At 47.5% G+C, this 14199-nt stretch overlaps 2 protein-coding genes across 2 annotated transcripts in view; one reads left to right on the top strand and one right to left on the bottom strand.

The window, feature by feature from the left end:
- Window positions 1-2307: 2307 nt before the first annotated feature.
- Window positions 2308-7238, bottom strand: Dusp18 (dual specificity phosphatase 18). The gene is made up of 2 exons (XM_013014357.1): window positions 7034-7238; window positions 2308-3071 (listed from the first exon to the last, which is right to left on the bottom strand). The coding sequence occupies exon 2, from the start codon at window positions 3000-3002 to the stop codon at window positions 2436-2438; it is 567 nt and encodes a 188-aa protein (XP_012869811.1). The 5' UTR covers window positions 3003-3071; window positions 7034-7238; the 3' UTR covers window positions 2308-2435.
- A 226-nt stretch (window positions 7239-7464) lies between these two features.
- LOC105984243 (chromosome unknown open reading frame, human C5orf52) overlaps window positions 7465-14199 on the top strand; it is a 9852-nt gene continuing 3117 nt past the window's right edge. The window contains exons 1-2 of the mRNA XM_013014352.1: window positions 7465-7752; window positions 12795-12903. Coding sequence (XP_012869806.1) covers window positions 7505-7752; window positions 12795-12903 — 357 coding nt within the window. The 5' untranslated portion in view covers window positions 7465-7504. The remainder of the gene's footprint in view (window positions 7753-12794; window positions 12904-14199) is intronic.

The raw sequence follows: 14199 nt of genomic DNA, 5'->3' as shown, positions 1-14199 counted from the left end.
TGTTATTGATAAAGACAAGCTGATTGACTCAGAAAGCAAAGAAACAAAAACCACCAAAAAAAACTTTAAAAAAAGAATAAAACTGGAGAAAACAAACTTCTTGGTTTGAAGAGTTAATTACAAAGCCATATTAATCAAGATAGCCATGTAGCACTAGTGAAGGTAAAGGTAGATAAAATGTCCCCTGGCCATGGAAGTTCAGACAGGTGATTCCAGTACTCAGAGGCGGGGGGTTCAAGACTGAGGCTCCATGGTGAACCTGGGCTACATGGGCTACAGTTGTGTCTGGGCTTTGAGATCCTCTCTCAAAAACAAACAAAACAACTGGAGGTGTGGTTGAAGTGTCAGGGTACCCACCTAACAGACACAAGACCCAGAGTTCAATCCCTAGCACTAGGGGGGGAAAGCCTTTACGGGTGGGTGTGGTGCCTCATGCCTGTCATGTGAGCTGCCCAAACAGGAGGATCTGGGCCTGGGCACAAACACAAAACCCTATATGAAAAATAAAAGTTCAAACCCCACTATCACCCAAACAATAATAAACCTCAAAGAACTGTATATCTCAAAGTTAACTTAATGGCATATTTATTTCGAATTTTTTCTTAATACAAGAACTTTGAGACCAGTCTAGAATGGTGATTTTTTTTTCCTTCTCTCTGGATTTACTACATCTGACCCCTGACCATTCCCTTTGTGAGAATAGGGTTTGCAGGGAAGGCCTTAGAAAGCTTTGGGCCTTTCTGGGCTGGAGATGCACAGCTCTGGGTCAGGACATCAAGCCAAGCAGTGCATTTCTTTGTCTCATTCATTCATGATCTGAAAAGCTCAGGCTAGAACAACAGCGAGTGTTCGCTTAGATCCTGGCACCGCAGGTTTGAGTGACTCTGGATTTCCAGGGCCTGCTGGAGCACTCATTTGTCCTTCTGACATGTGCACGTGGATCCTGATGGCCAGCCAGGCTGGGCACTGGCTGGATAGTCAGCAATTCACCACCAAGCCTTTTAGTGACCCAGCTCTTCTCAGAGGGAACCCTGAAAAGCCTGAGCCTCTTCTGAGGTGGAATGGAAAGTAGTTTTTCTCCCACACCGACTCTGGATAGAGCACTTTGTAAACAGTAAGTGGCTCTGTGCAGATGGAAGAAATGCCAATATGAAGTGGACTAGGGCCACATGTATTTTACCATGGTGGCCCAATTCCACTGTAAGTCCAACCTAGAACACCAGAGTTGGGCCATTGTGGTGAAACCGCTGGTGGAGTCCACCAGGGTTCCTTGAGCACCTTTTGAGAGCCATGTATCCAGGAGGCTGGCACTGACTGGGAGAAGCTCATGATATGTTAAGACTCTGGCTCTGAAGGACTGAGGAATTATGGCAGGCTCATTCTAGGATTGAGAGGGCTGCATGATTTCAGGCCTGCCAGCTGCACTGGGCACCAGTTTGTTGGTCCTGGCTTCTACCAGCCTCACCCTCTATGGCCAGCACTGCCACTTAACATGGTAGAAAACATAGCTCTACCATGTTATAATCAGTGAGCTTAATCTTGATATGTATTATGAGAGTAAAAGGTATAGCAACATCCAGGTGCTGGTGGCTTACCCCTGTAATCCCTGCTACTCAAGAGGCTGAGATCTGAGGATTACAGATCAAAGTCAGTTCAGGCAGAAAGGTCTGTGAGACTCATCTCTAATTAAGCACCAAAAAACTCAGAAGTGGCACTGTGGCTCAAGTTGTAGAATGCTAGCCTTGAGCCAAAAAGTTCAGGGGCAGTACCCAGGCTCCTGGTTCAAGCCCTGGGACTAAAAATCCCACCTCTAAAAAAAAAAAAAAAAAAGCTATCTTGAGCCAGGCACCAGTGGCTCACACCTACAATCCTAATTAATTAGGAGACTGATATCTGGATGGTTGTTCAAAACCAGCCCAGGCACGAAAGTCTGTAAGACTCCTATCTCCCATTAACCAGCAAAAAGCTGGAAGCAGAGGTATGGCTTAAGTGGCAGAGCACCAACCTTCATTGAAAAAGTAAGGGGTAGTACCTAGGCCTGAGTTTACCCAGTACTGGCACACATACCCCAGAAAAGAAATAAAAGAAACAAAAAGGGGGGCTGGGAAGGTGGCTCAGTGGTAGAGCGCTTGCCTTGCACGCATGAGGCCCTGGGTTCGATTTCTCAGCACCACATAAGCAGAAAAAAAAAGCCGGAAGTGGCGTTTTGGCTCAAGTGGTAGAGTGCTAGCCTTGAGCTGAAGAGCTGAGGGACAGCGCCCAGGCCCAGAGTTCAGGCCCACGACTGGATCCCCCCCCCAAAAAAAAGAAAAGAAACATAAAGGTATTTGCCGTGTTCCTGTACCAAGAAAAGTAGAATGTTCAACTTCCAATCCTTGTATAGGATAAATGATGGTCTGTATCAACAGTCAGAATGCAGGGGCTGGCTGTGTGGCTCAGAGTGGTATCATCAAACGCACCTCCTTCTCATAGATGTCAGGGATCATTCCTACTGGGGAGCTGACCATGTGCATTGTATTCTTGCCAAACAGCTTGAACTCATAGTGGATGAGCTGCTCCCAAAAGCCACTGTTGGGCCGGATGATGGGCCGGCACGACCTGGTCCATGTGTGGGCGTCCAGCAGAGACATGGCATGGTACTTCATGAGGTAGGCCAGGCACAGGGTGGCAGAGCGGCTCACACCAGCGGCACAGTGCAACAGCGTGCGGCCCTGCTTCAGCTCCACTTCATGGATGTGGTCGGCGACGGGGTCGAAGAAGTCACACAGACGCGAGCTGGGCATGTCAGCCACCGGCACGTGTGTGTACTGGATGTTCTCATGGAAGGTGTTGGCCACCTCCACCGAGACGTTGATGACTGTGGTGATCTGGTTGCTAGTTAGGAGGAGCTTGTTGTTGGCTGCTGCAGCATTGCTGATATACAGGCTGCTGGTGATCTGAGAAAGGCCACTGATGGTGGGCTGCTGGCAAGGGAGCAATGAGGCACCTGGGGCTGCGGTCATCAAGGCGGTAGTAAGCCGTTAGAGATGGGTGAGGTCTGCATCCTTCTGATCGGTCATGACCCCCAAACACTGCAGGGAGGGAGAGGATGTTTAGAGGGTAGCTTCCCCCCCACACCTACCCCTACACAGGCTGACCCCGGGAGAATTCTGGAAAATGGATGACTGAGCCCCTGGGATATTCCAACACAGTCCTCTGACCATCAGAAAATTACTCAGATACCAGGCCTTGTCCCCAAACCAACAGTAACATTTTTGGGTAAGGCACACCAACCTACATTTTAGCATGTTTCTCATGTGGTCTGAGGTACACAAGCCTACAGGACAATGAGCAAGCCACTGAGTCTGGCATTCCTTAAACCTCCCCCTCCCACTCCCCTTCTATCTCATTGGGTATGTTGACTACATGCCTTGACTGTGCCCTTGCCTGGCTCTCCATCCTGAATCACAGAGCCCTCTCCCTTCTTCAAAATTCTCTCCTTTCACCAGGTGCTGAAAGCTCATACATGTAATCCTAGCTGCTCAGGAAGCTGAGTTCTGAGGACTGAGGTTTGAAGCCAGCTGGGGCAGACAAATCTCCAAAACTCTTATCTCCAATTAACCAGTGAAAAGCCAGAAGTAGAGGTGTGGCTCAAGTAGTAGAGCATTAGCCTTGAGTGAAAAAAAAAAAAACAAGAGTGCAAGGCCCTGAGTTCAAATTCTAGAACTGGCAACAAAACCAAAAGGACCTGTGTCCCTTCTTCTGTCTCTTTGAAGAGGTAGTAAAACTGAAGTTAAGTAACAAAGTCCTACCTCATTAAACCCATCCCCGAGCCTCTCAGAGAGGGCACGGGAAGGGAGTGGCTAAGAGCTTCCTGGAGGCCAGCACTGACAGCCACTGTGAGCACAGAGGCCAGAGGCTAATCTTTAGCCACACAGACCACTGCCCAGGAAGGGCATGTGAGCCTATTGTTCATCTTCTAAGAAATCTCAGGCCCTTTACTTTTCTAGTCCTAAAAACAAAACAAAACACCCTGCAAAAAAACTATACATTGTACTGGATGTCAATAGCTCACACCTATAATCCTATATACTCAGTAGGCTGAGATCTAAGGATCACAGTTCTAAGCCAACTCGAGTAGGAAAGTCCAAGAGACTCTTATCTCCAATTAACCATCAAAAAGTCAGAAGTGGAGTTGTGACTCATGAAGTAGAGTGCCAGCTTTGAGAGAAAAAGCTCAGGGATGGTGCCCAGGCCCTGAGTTTCAGGACAGGCACAACAAAAACAAAAAGAAAAAAGAAAAAAAGAAGAAAGGAAGAAGAAAAAGAGAAAAAAGGAAGGAAGGATAGAAGGAAGGAAGAGATCATACATCTCCCTAGGTCTCACTGAAAGAGGGATATCTTGATTTAATCACACCATTGGCAGTCTTAGCCAGAAAAGTAAGGACCTAATGCATCATCTATAGCAATGGCTGCCCACAGCCAGGGTAAGACGGAAATCTGTGGCCACAAATGGCCTGGCTGCTACTGACCTCTCCAGCCTCCTATAAGCCTGCCCTGTGTCTTGAGGGCCTTAGCTAGACGGAACCACTGCCAATCCCTTCTAGCCATCTGTGCCTACACTGAGCTCTCACCCAGAACCCACTTTCCTCACAAGTTTGACACAGCCTGGTCTGCTCCATTCAGCAAAGGACAGTGGACATCTGAGGAGCCCTTGGTCCAAGGGTTGGCTCCTTAAGGGAAATGCCCTGGGAGCACTCCACTCTGGACCCCTACACCCCCACACTCGATCAAGTCCTGGTTCTGGGTTTTCATAGCCTTGTGTTTCCCTCCTAACACTACTAAAGATGTGGCTTTGCCTTGAGCTAGGGTCTACTTCACAAGCATCTGTCTCCTCAGGAGACCTTGAGCACTCTAGGGTTACAATGGCCTATCTTCACTCCAGCTCCAACACCTGCCAGTGCCGAGTTCATGTCCTTCCAGGCCAGTCAGTGTGTTTTGTAAATGTCTCCAACAGCCACAATTGTGCCTTTTAAGCAAAAGCTTGTCAGGTAAGGACATGTTTCTCTAGGATTTCAGGAGAGGGGGGCCTGGTAGAAAGCAGATCCTAGTCTACTGAAGAGAAAGCCTAAAAGTTGTCCTGTCAAAGCCCAGATGCCAGGTTCTAGTGTATCCTGCTCATTCTAGGAAGGGCAGATGAGGCTGGTTTATTCTGAACATCATAGGGAGGACAAGGAGAAAGCCTTCTGACTCCAGGAGGATACCTAAATGCCAGGCAATGATCTGAACTCTATCAGAAAATACCCCAGAAAAGTGAAGCGAGGACACCCCTTCCTCCATCCCCACCCTGCCTACTGCTCAGTGATAACAGAAATAGAGGAGTCTGATGTTTTTCATGGTGAGAACAAATGTACAGAAGAGACACTGTTCTGAAGTGTGGATAGTTAGGGGGGAAAGAGTCATGTCCATGCTAGTAAAAAAAAAAAAAAAAAAGACTACTTGCGAGATAACAGGATTACAGTTTAAGGGCATCCTAGGCAAAGTTGGCAAAAATCTTATCTCAAAAGCAAGCCAGATATGGTGCTGTTAAGTCTGTGGTCTCAGTTACTCAGAGGCAGATGCAGAAGAATGAAGAATTGGAGCGAGCCTGGGCAAAGTTAGCTTAAGATCCTATCTGAAAAATAAACTAAAAAACCAAAGGACTGAGGACATGGCTCAAAGTGATAGAGAGCAAGCACGAGGTCCTGGGATCCAAATCAGGGCACTGTATTAGGTGTTGGGGATACTGAAAAGTACACATCAGTCATGGTCCTCCTATTCACAGAGTTCAGTCTACTGGAAAGATAGACATTAATTACAAGTACAACTAAGCAGGAAAATAGTAGTAAGCAACCATTATAGCCCACAGTTTTAGACTAAGCTCCTGTGCTCAGCTTCAATTAGATGAAAAAGTTAAATGAAATCACTCACAAGGAATTTCCACATCACCAAGCTCCAACTGTAACTGAACACACCACTTAGGGTCAATTGGCAAGGAAGCAATAGAAATGATACACCATCAAATGTAAGGGTGCACAGGAAAGATCGTAGTGCATCGGCCCTGTTGAGCAGAAGGGAGTCAACACTGACCAGAGTGGAGACCTGGTTACCCCTCCAGCAAAGGCAGGAGGAAGCACATCTTTAATGGCTTGCTGGGATGGGCAACAGGTGGTCCTGAGGACTTCAGATGAAAGAGTATGGAGTAAAAGCCAAAGGGATTCGGGCACTGAAGCAGCTAGACCAGTTCTTATTGGCAATCATGCTGAATAGAATTTGACCCAAAGGTTAAGGCAGCAAAAGGAGATTAGAACTGTCCAACTCATTCATCTTGTTCCAATCACCCAAATATTTCCAGGTCTAAAGGAAGCTAGTGTTTTCAGAAAAAAAGTGGTCAGAGAAGCCTGGCCAGTGGCTCACATCTGTAATTCCAGGTCTGATCTTTAAAGCAACCTAATCATACCTTGGTTTATCACAAGTGTAATAGAGAAACAGAAGAGTCAGGTACTAGTTGTGGGTCACCCAGCACAGTTTAAAAGTTGCTCCATTATAAGTGGAAGAAATCAGCACACACACACACACACACACACACACACACACACACACAAACCTGGTAAAACTCTGCGTTATAAAAATGGAACAAAGCCGGGCGCCAGCAGTATTGCCTGTAATCCTAGCTACTCAGGAGGCTGAGATCTGAGGATCCCGGTTCAAAGCCAGCCTGGGCAGGAAAGTCCGTGGCACTCTGGTCTCCAATGAACCACCCAGAAACCGGAAGTGGCGCTATGGCTCAAGTGGTAGAGCGCTCGCCTAGAGCTGAGGGACAGTGCCCAGGCCCAGAGTTCAAGCCCCATGACTGACAAAAAAAAAAAAAGGGAACAAAGTCCACAGGCAGACAAGGGTTCAAGTCGCCCCTTCCAAGGGAGGGTGAGTGTGGGGGGGGGGGCTTCCTGGGGATTTAGCATTGGAATAGGCTTCTCGATCAGGAGACACAGGAGACAAGGCCCCGTGGGTCTCACCTGCTACCAGCAGAGGGTGGGGAAGTCCCGGGCGAGGGTTTCTCGGGAGGGAGAAGACCGACCAGTTCCGGATCCTCGACGACGATCTCCGATCCTCGACGACGATCTCCGATCCTCGCACGCCCGAGGCGCTGATGGCTACAGTAACGGTGCCTCCCGGCGGAGGGGAACGGCTGGCGCTAGGTCTTCCCAGACATTCCCACCTCTGTTCTGAGCGCGACGCGGCCACGCCCGGGACTCGTTTTCAAAGCCGAGTGGAGTCGCTTCACGGCAGCTCGTCTCCATGGCAACGCACTAGGCCTCCGCCCCCCCCATCCTGGCGGCTGTGTGGGGAGACAAGGCTAAGAGAACGTCCCCTCCCTCGCAGGCCACGCCCCTTCGCGCGTCTCCTGGGCAACGCGCGAGAACTTCGCTTCCGGGGACCATCGCTTGGTCTTCCTCTGCCTGCGCTGGCGCCAGTGCTCGTCTACCATGGCTCACAGCCAGTCTACCGTTTTCCAGTCGTTGCGGGATATGAAAGGCACTACCCCGTACAAAAGTGACGCGGAATCGTCGACGGACGGTAATGTCGTTACGAAAGCTGCCTCTGCTTCCGGCGCCATCCGGAGCTTGGACTTCCGGCGCAGAAACTTTGACCACCGGCTTGAAAGTCGCCTCGGGGTCCAGTCGCAGACTTGCTTCCTGCGACCGCGGAGCGAGCAGCCTCTGGTGCCGTTCAGGTGCGGCTGGGCTGCCCTTTCACCCCTGGGCACAGCCCAAACTCTCGGACCCCCGAAATCCCGCTTTTCTCGTAGATCTGGCCCCCAGTTCCTCCCCCAGACCCACTCCAGGGCCTAACTCCTGCGCATTTCCATCTGCAACCCAGCCCTGGGCTTTCCATCTCCCAGGCTGGACCTCAGGTGACCCTCAGTGCCCTGAGTCCTGAACCAAGCAGAAGCCAAGCAAGAGCCAGATCTCCCCAAGCAAAAACCTAGCAGACATACTCCTCAGCAAAAGCCGGGCACCCGGGTGCTTGTATGTAATCAAAGCTATTCAGGAGGCTGAGATCTGAGACTACGGTTCAAAGCCAGCCCGGCCAAGAAAGTCCATGAGACTCTTATCTCCAGTTAACCACCAAAAAGCCAGAAGTGGAACTGTGGCCCAAGTGATAGGACACCAGCCTTGAGTAAAAAAATAAAAGCTAAGGGACCAGCATCCAGGCCCTGAGTTCAAGCCTCAGTACCAGCACAAAACAAACACCCCCCCCTTAAAAAAAAAATCAACAACCCTCCAGTTCCTTCTGCTTGGCCCCAATCCAAACAAACCCTCTCACCTACTCCTAGCTTTCACCCTCAGGCTCCCAGAGACTTCACTGGAAAACAATTTGGTTCAAAATAACCGTTATTTACTCCTTGGAAGGGATTATCTCCAATCATTGCCCTTTTCCTTTCTTGCTAGTACTGTATCAGTAAGTTTAGTACACTACTAAGTAAAGAGTGTTTTGTGCATCCTTAAGTAAATTTAGGCTTTTTGTTTGCTGCACCGGGGTTTGAAGTGCCAGGCAAGTGCTCTCCTACTTCATTACATTGTTGAGATAGGATACCATTTTATACTTAGGGTGTGGCCCAAATGGTCTTTAAAAAAAAAAAAGGAGGAAGTTCTTCATTTAGGACAGCTGGCCTGGGTTAAAATGTACCCACATTAGGAGTGCTCACCGCCACACCCAGCCATTGTTGGTGATGGAGTCTTGTAAACTCTTTTTTTCCCCCCTGGGGCTGACAAATAGCTAAGACTGCAGGCTCCAGTCACTGAACCTGGCTTAGAAATTCATTTGGTTTTTTGTTTTGCTTTGCCTCTAAATGTGTTTTGAGAGACTTATATATGACTCAGCCTTTCCCATCAGCTCATGTCTGCCGTGTTGCCTTACACAGAGGTTAAAAAAAAATGCAGTGGGGATGAGGGATGCAGAGATATGACTCAGGATAGAACTCCAGGGACAACATGAGACCTTCAGTTCAAGCCCAGTGCCTATCCCCTTCCCCACCCCCCCCAAAAAAAAAACTAGAACAGAGCAAGGGAGTTTGAGGATGCTTACTTTGTGCATTGTTCATACTCATTTTTTTTTGTTTGTCGGTCATAGGCCTTGAACTCTGGGCTTGGGCGCTGTCCCTGCGCTCTTCAGCTCAAGGCAAGCGCGCTACCGCTTGAGCCACAGTGCCACTTCCGGTTTTCTAGTGGTTTATTGGAGATAAGAGTCTCACAGACTTTCCTGCCCGGGCTGGCTTTGAACCGTGATCTTCAGATCTCAGCCTCCTGAGTAGCTAGGATTACAGGCGTGAGCCACCAGCACCCAGCTCATACTTGTTTGTAAATACAACAACAGCTGGGTGCCAGTGGCTCGCACCTGCAAGTCTAGTTACTCAGGAGGTTGAGATCTGAGCATTCTGGTTCAAAGCTAACTGGTCAGGAAAGTCTATGCTACTCTCATCTCCAATTAGCTGAGGGGGAGAGAGAGAGAAAGAAAGAGAGGGAGAGAGGAGAGGAGGCTGGAAGTGAAACTGTTGTTCAAGTGATAGAGCACTAACCTTTAGCACTTAAAAGCTCAGAGACAGGGCTAGGAATTTGGTTTAGTGGTAGAGTGCTTGCCTAGAGTGCATGAAGCTCTGGGTTTGATTACTCAGTACCACATAAACAGAAAAGGCCAGAAGTGGCGCTGTAGCTCAAATGGTAGAGCGCTAGCCTTAAGCAAAAGGAGCTCAGGGACAGTACCCAGGCCTTGAGTTCAAACCCCAGGATTGCCAAAAAAAGCTCAGGGACAGTGAGCGCCCAGGCTCTGAGTTCAAGCCCCTGAACTGGCATATACAACACACACACACACACACACACACACACACACACACACACACACACACACACACGACCATTGTTACAAATTGGCTGAAAATGTATTTGGAAAAAACTGTCAAATTCTCCAAAATGTTTTACCTTTCAAAAACTGTCATTTTATTCTTGTGTGTGTGTGTGTGTGTATGTGTGTATGTGTGTGTGTGTGTTTGCACACGTGCACATGGGCACGTGCTGGTACAAGGCCTTGAACTCGGGGCTTTGAGTTCTTGTTTGCTCAAGGCTGGCTGTCTACCACTTGAGCAACACCTCTAGTCAACAATTTGTTAATTGGAGTTGGAGTCTTGTGGACTTTTCTGCCTGGGTTGTTTTTGAATCTCAGTCCTCCATGTCTCAGCCTCCTGAGTAGCTAGGATTACAAGTGTGAGCCACTAGCACCAAGCACAATTTTATCCTAATTATAAGAGGAGTGTATACTTAGAGGAAAATGAGATAGACCAGCAAAATGATGTGTATGATTCTAGGTTTATCCACATATACATATTATAATTTACTATTTTTTTTTTAGTATTGGTTGGTTTTGAGATAGGGTCTTCCTTTTTGCTGGGACTGGCATGGACTACAATCCTATTTATGATTCCCACCATAGCTGGAATGGTGGGAATATGCCACCACACTGAGCTCTTTCTGTTGAAATGGGAGTTTCCCTTTTTTTTTTGTTTTGCCCCGGCTTGCCTGGAACTGCTGTCCTCACAAATTCTACCTCCTGATTAGCTGGGTATATATATGAGCCACAGGCACCCAGCCGTAATACCTACTAAAAAAAATCACAATTGAAATATAAACCTGTGGAATTGTAACAGTGAAATCTCCCTCTATATAACTGTATGTAAGCTAGTAAAGATAAACAAAATCATTTTAAAAAATAGCCTCAAAAATACATCACAAAAAGTACACTGTTGGCTTTTTCCCCCATTTAGTACACCAATACATATATAAAATACATATAAAAATACATATGATTATATGTATTTTTTTGTTTTTGTTTTTGTTGGTCTCAGGGTTTGAACTGAGGGCCTGGACACTGTCCTTGAGCCTCTCTGTGCTCAAGGCTAGCACTCTACCACTTGAGCCACAGTACCACTTCTGGCCTTTTCTGTGTATATGGTACTAGGAATCGAACCCAGGGCTTCATGCATGCTAAGCAAGCACTCTACCACTAAGCCACATTCCCAGCCGATTATATGTATTTTACTGTATGATTTGCCAATATTAACTTGCTTTCTGGTTGTTACACATTTACTTTCCAAACTTTAGGATCGAAACAGTAGCCTGAGTTCAATCCTCAGTATAGAGAAAAAGAAAAGCTATCCAGAGGAAATGATGCGCACCTGAAATCCTGTCACTTGGGAGGCTGAAGTAGGAGAACGTTTGAGGATAGACTAGTCTACATAGGAAGACTCAGTCCAAAAAGTAAAGAACAAAAGGAAATATAAACATTTTAAGTAAGCGAACAATTTAAAGGAGTGTATTTCTAGAGCAAGGTGTAAGTAACCAAATTACCAAAAAGTGAAACACTCAGTGTCTGAGTTTTTTTTAATCAATAAATCATCTTGTCCAAAGTGTGTTTTTGTGTGTCAGTACTAGACTTGAACTCAGAGCTTTATATTCTCCCTTTGTTTTTCCCTCAAAACTGGCACTTTACCACTTGAGCCATACCTCCACTTTTTGGTAGAGCCACCTCCTCATTTTGTCCACATTGTTTTCTTTTTAATCCTCTAGCTGCCTCGTACCCCACCCTACCCCTTCCCACTCTACTCCATCATCTGCCTCTCATTCTCTAGAGTCCCCTAAATTCCTTTACCCCAAACATCCCTCACTTTCTTTCTTTCTTTTTTGTTGGTTGTGGGGCTTGAACTCCCGGCCTGGGAGCTGTCCCTGAGCTCTTCCGCTCAATGCTAGCCCTCTACCACTTGAGCCACAGCACCATTTCCGGTTTTCTGGTGGTTTATTGGAGATAAGAGTCTCACAGACTTTCCTGCCCAGATTGACTTTGAACTGTGATTCTCAGATCTCAGTCTCCTGAGTACCTAGGATTACAGACATGAGCCATGGGCACCTAGCTAGCTTTTCTTTCCTTCTTTCTTCCTTCCTTTCTTCCTTCCTTCCTTCTTTCCTTCCTTCCTTTCCCTCCCTCCTTCCTTTTTTTTTTTTTTTTTGCCAGTCATAGGGCCTGAACCCTGGCTCTCAGTTCAAGGCGAGCGATCTACCACTTGAGCCACAGCACCATTTCCAGCTTTTTCTGCTTATGTGGTGCTGAGGAATTGAACCCTTGAACCCAGGGCCTCATGCATGCAAGGCAAGCACTCTACCACTGAGCCACCTCCCCCCCCCACCTCTTTCTTTCTTTTTGTGTTTAATGGGGCTTGAACTCTAGGCCTGGGCAATGTCCCTCAGCTCTTCAGCTCAAGGCTAGCACTCTACCATAGCACTACTTCCAGTTTTCTGGTGGTTTATTGGAGATAAAAGTCTTACAGGCTTTTCTACCCAGGCTGGCTTTGAACTGTGATCCTCAGATCTCAGCCTCCTGAGTAGCTAGGATTACACCGGTGCCCAGCTCGATAGCTCACTCACTCTTCCCTCCCTCCCTCCTTCCCTCCCTCCCTCCCTCCCTTCCTTCCTTCCTTTCTTCCTTCCTTTCCTCCTCCTCCTCCTCCTCTTCCTCCTTCTCCTCCTCCTTTTGGCTTTTCTGGATAAAGAGGACCTAATCCTTTACACACTTTGTCCACAAAATATAACTTAATGGCTATTCCGATCTGTCTGACAATTATGGGAAATCAGGGCTTGTCATAAGCAAGAGTCCTTAACTTCTGTAGGATATCAGCCTGTCAAGTTCTGGCCATTTCTAACCTTTTCCATTTTATCCTCCCCATTTCAGTGTAATGAATTCCATTGAAGCTGCTGTGAAAAAACTTTTACCCAAGAGCTGTTTGTCCCGGGTGATCATTCGGGACAACCTCAGTGCACTTCGAGTCTCTGAGCCAAAGGTAAAATAGCTAGAAGGATTTATGTTTTCTACTGCTAGGGCCCCACCCATCCTCATTTCACAATCCCAGTATCCTGAGGTGGGCAGGCCCCATTTTTTTCCAGTCCTGGGGCTTGAACTTAGGGTGTGGGTGCTGTCCCTGAGCTTTTTCACTCAGTGCTAGTGCTCTACCACTGGAGCCACAGCTTCACTTCTGGCTATTTTGGTGATTAATTGGAGATAAAAGTCACATTGACTTTCTTGCCTTGTCTGGCTTGGAACCACAATCCTTAGATCTCATTCTCCTGAGTTGCTAGTAGCCTCAGCCAGGCCACATTTTTACACATGAAGCAGATGACATAAACCAGTGACTTGCTCAGACATGTCATACCTGTTTTCCCTGAGCTGAAGAGGCCAGAGAGAAAGACTCCATGACACTGGTATTGCAGATCCTGGAGCTTGAATCAGCAGCAATACTGCCCATCACGCTTCCCCTCCCCCAGAGAGGTCATCCCCATTTTCCAGATGAGAATTGAGGCTCTTCTCCCACTGTTAGTGTATGGTTAAGTAGGATTTGACCTGCTTATTGGAAATCTCAGGTGCAGTCACGATGTTGATTCTTTTGGACATTGATGAATTCAGGGCCTACTCCAGACAGATACTATTAAACACTGGAAGAGAAAAGTGAACAAGATAATCTAAGACCAGACTCATTTCAAGCAGAGCAGGCAGCTCTTCCTACTGCTGCGCTTCCTTACATGTTCAGGGTCAAATCTGGGTGGGCCCTTGGGACTCTGTCATTGAAAAGAGCAGGAGAACCTTAAAGATACTTTTAAGGGCCAAGAAAGCCAAAAGCAAGGGCTAGAGCTCAGTGGAAGAGCACTTGCCTTGCAGATGCTAGGCCCTGGGCTCTGTCCCAAGTACTACAAAAACTAAACCAGAGGCTGGGAATATGGCTTAGTGGTAGAGTGCTTGCCTAGCATGCATGAAGTCCTGGGTCTGATTACTCAGTACCATATAAACCAAAAAAAAAAAAAAAGTTGAAAGTGGTGCTGTGGCTCAAGTGGTAGAGTGCTAGCCTTGAGCAAAAGAAGCTCAAGGGCAGTACCCAGGCCCTGAGTTCAAGCCCCAGGACTGGAAAAACAAACAACAATAAAAAGGAGGCTGGGAAGGTGGCTCAGTGGTAGAGCACTTGCCTTGCATACATGAGGCCCTGGGTTTGATTCCTCCGCACCACATAAGCAAAAAGAACAAAAGCTGAAAATGGCGCTGTGGCTCAAGTGGCAGAGCACTAGCCTTGAGCTGAAGAGCTGAGGGA

Source organism: Dipodomys ordii, unplaced genomic scaffold, assembly GCF_000151885.1.
Source record: "Dipodomys ordii isolate 6190 unplaced genomic scaffold, Dord_2.0 Scaffold23, whole genome shotgun sequence".
Taxonomy (NCBI): Eukaryota; Metazoa; Chordata; class Mammalia; order Rodentia; family Heteromyidae; genus Dipodomys; species Dipodomys ordii.
The sequence above is the reverse complement of the archived record's forward strand: the minus strand, read 5'-3'. Positions and strand labels throughout refer to the sequence as shown.

What these genes read in the sequence shown, in the direction of transcription:
- Dusp18 (XM_013014357.1), bottom strand. Translation starts at nt 3,002, where the DNA reads ATGACCGCAGCCCCAGGTGCCTCATTGCTCCCTTGCCAGCAGCCCACC.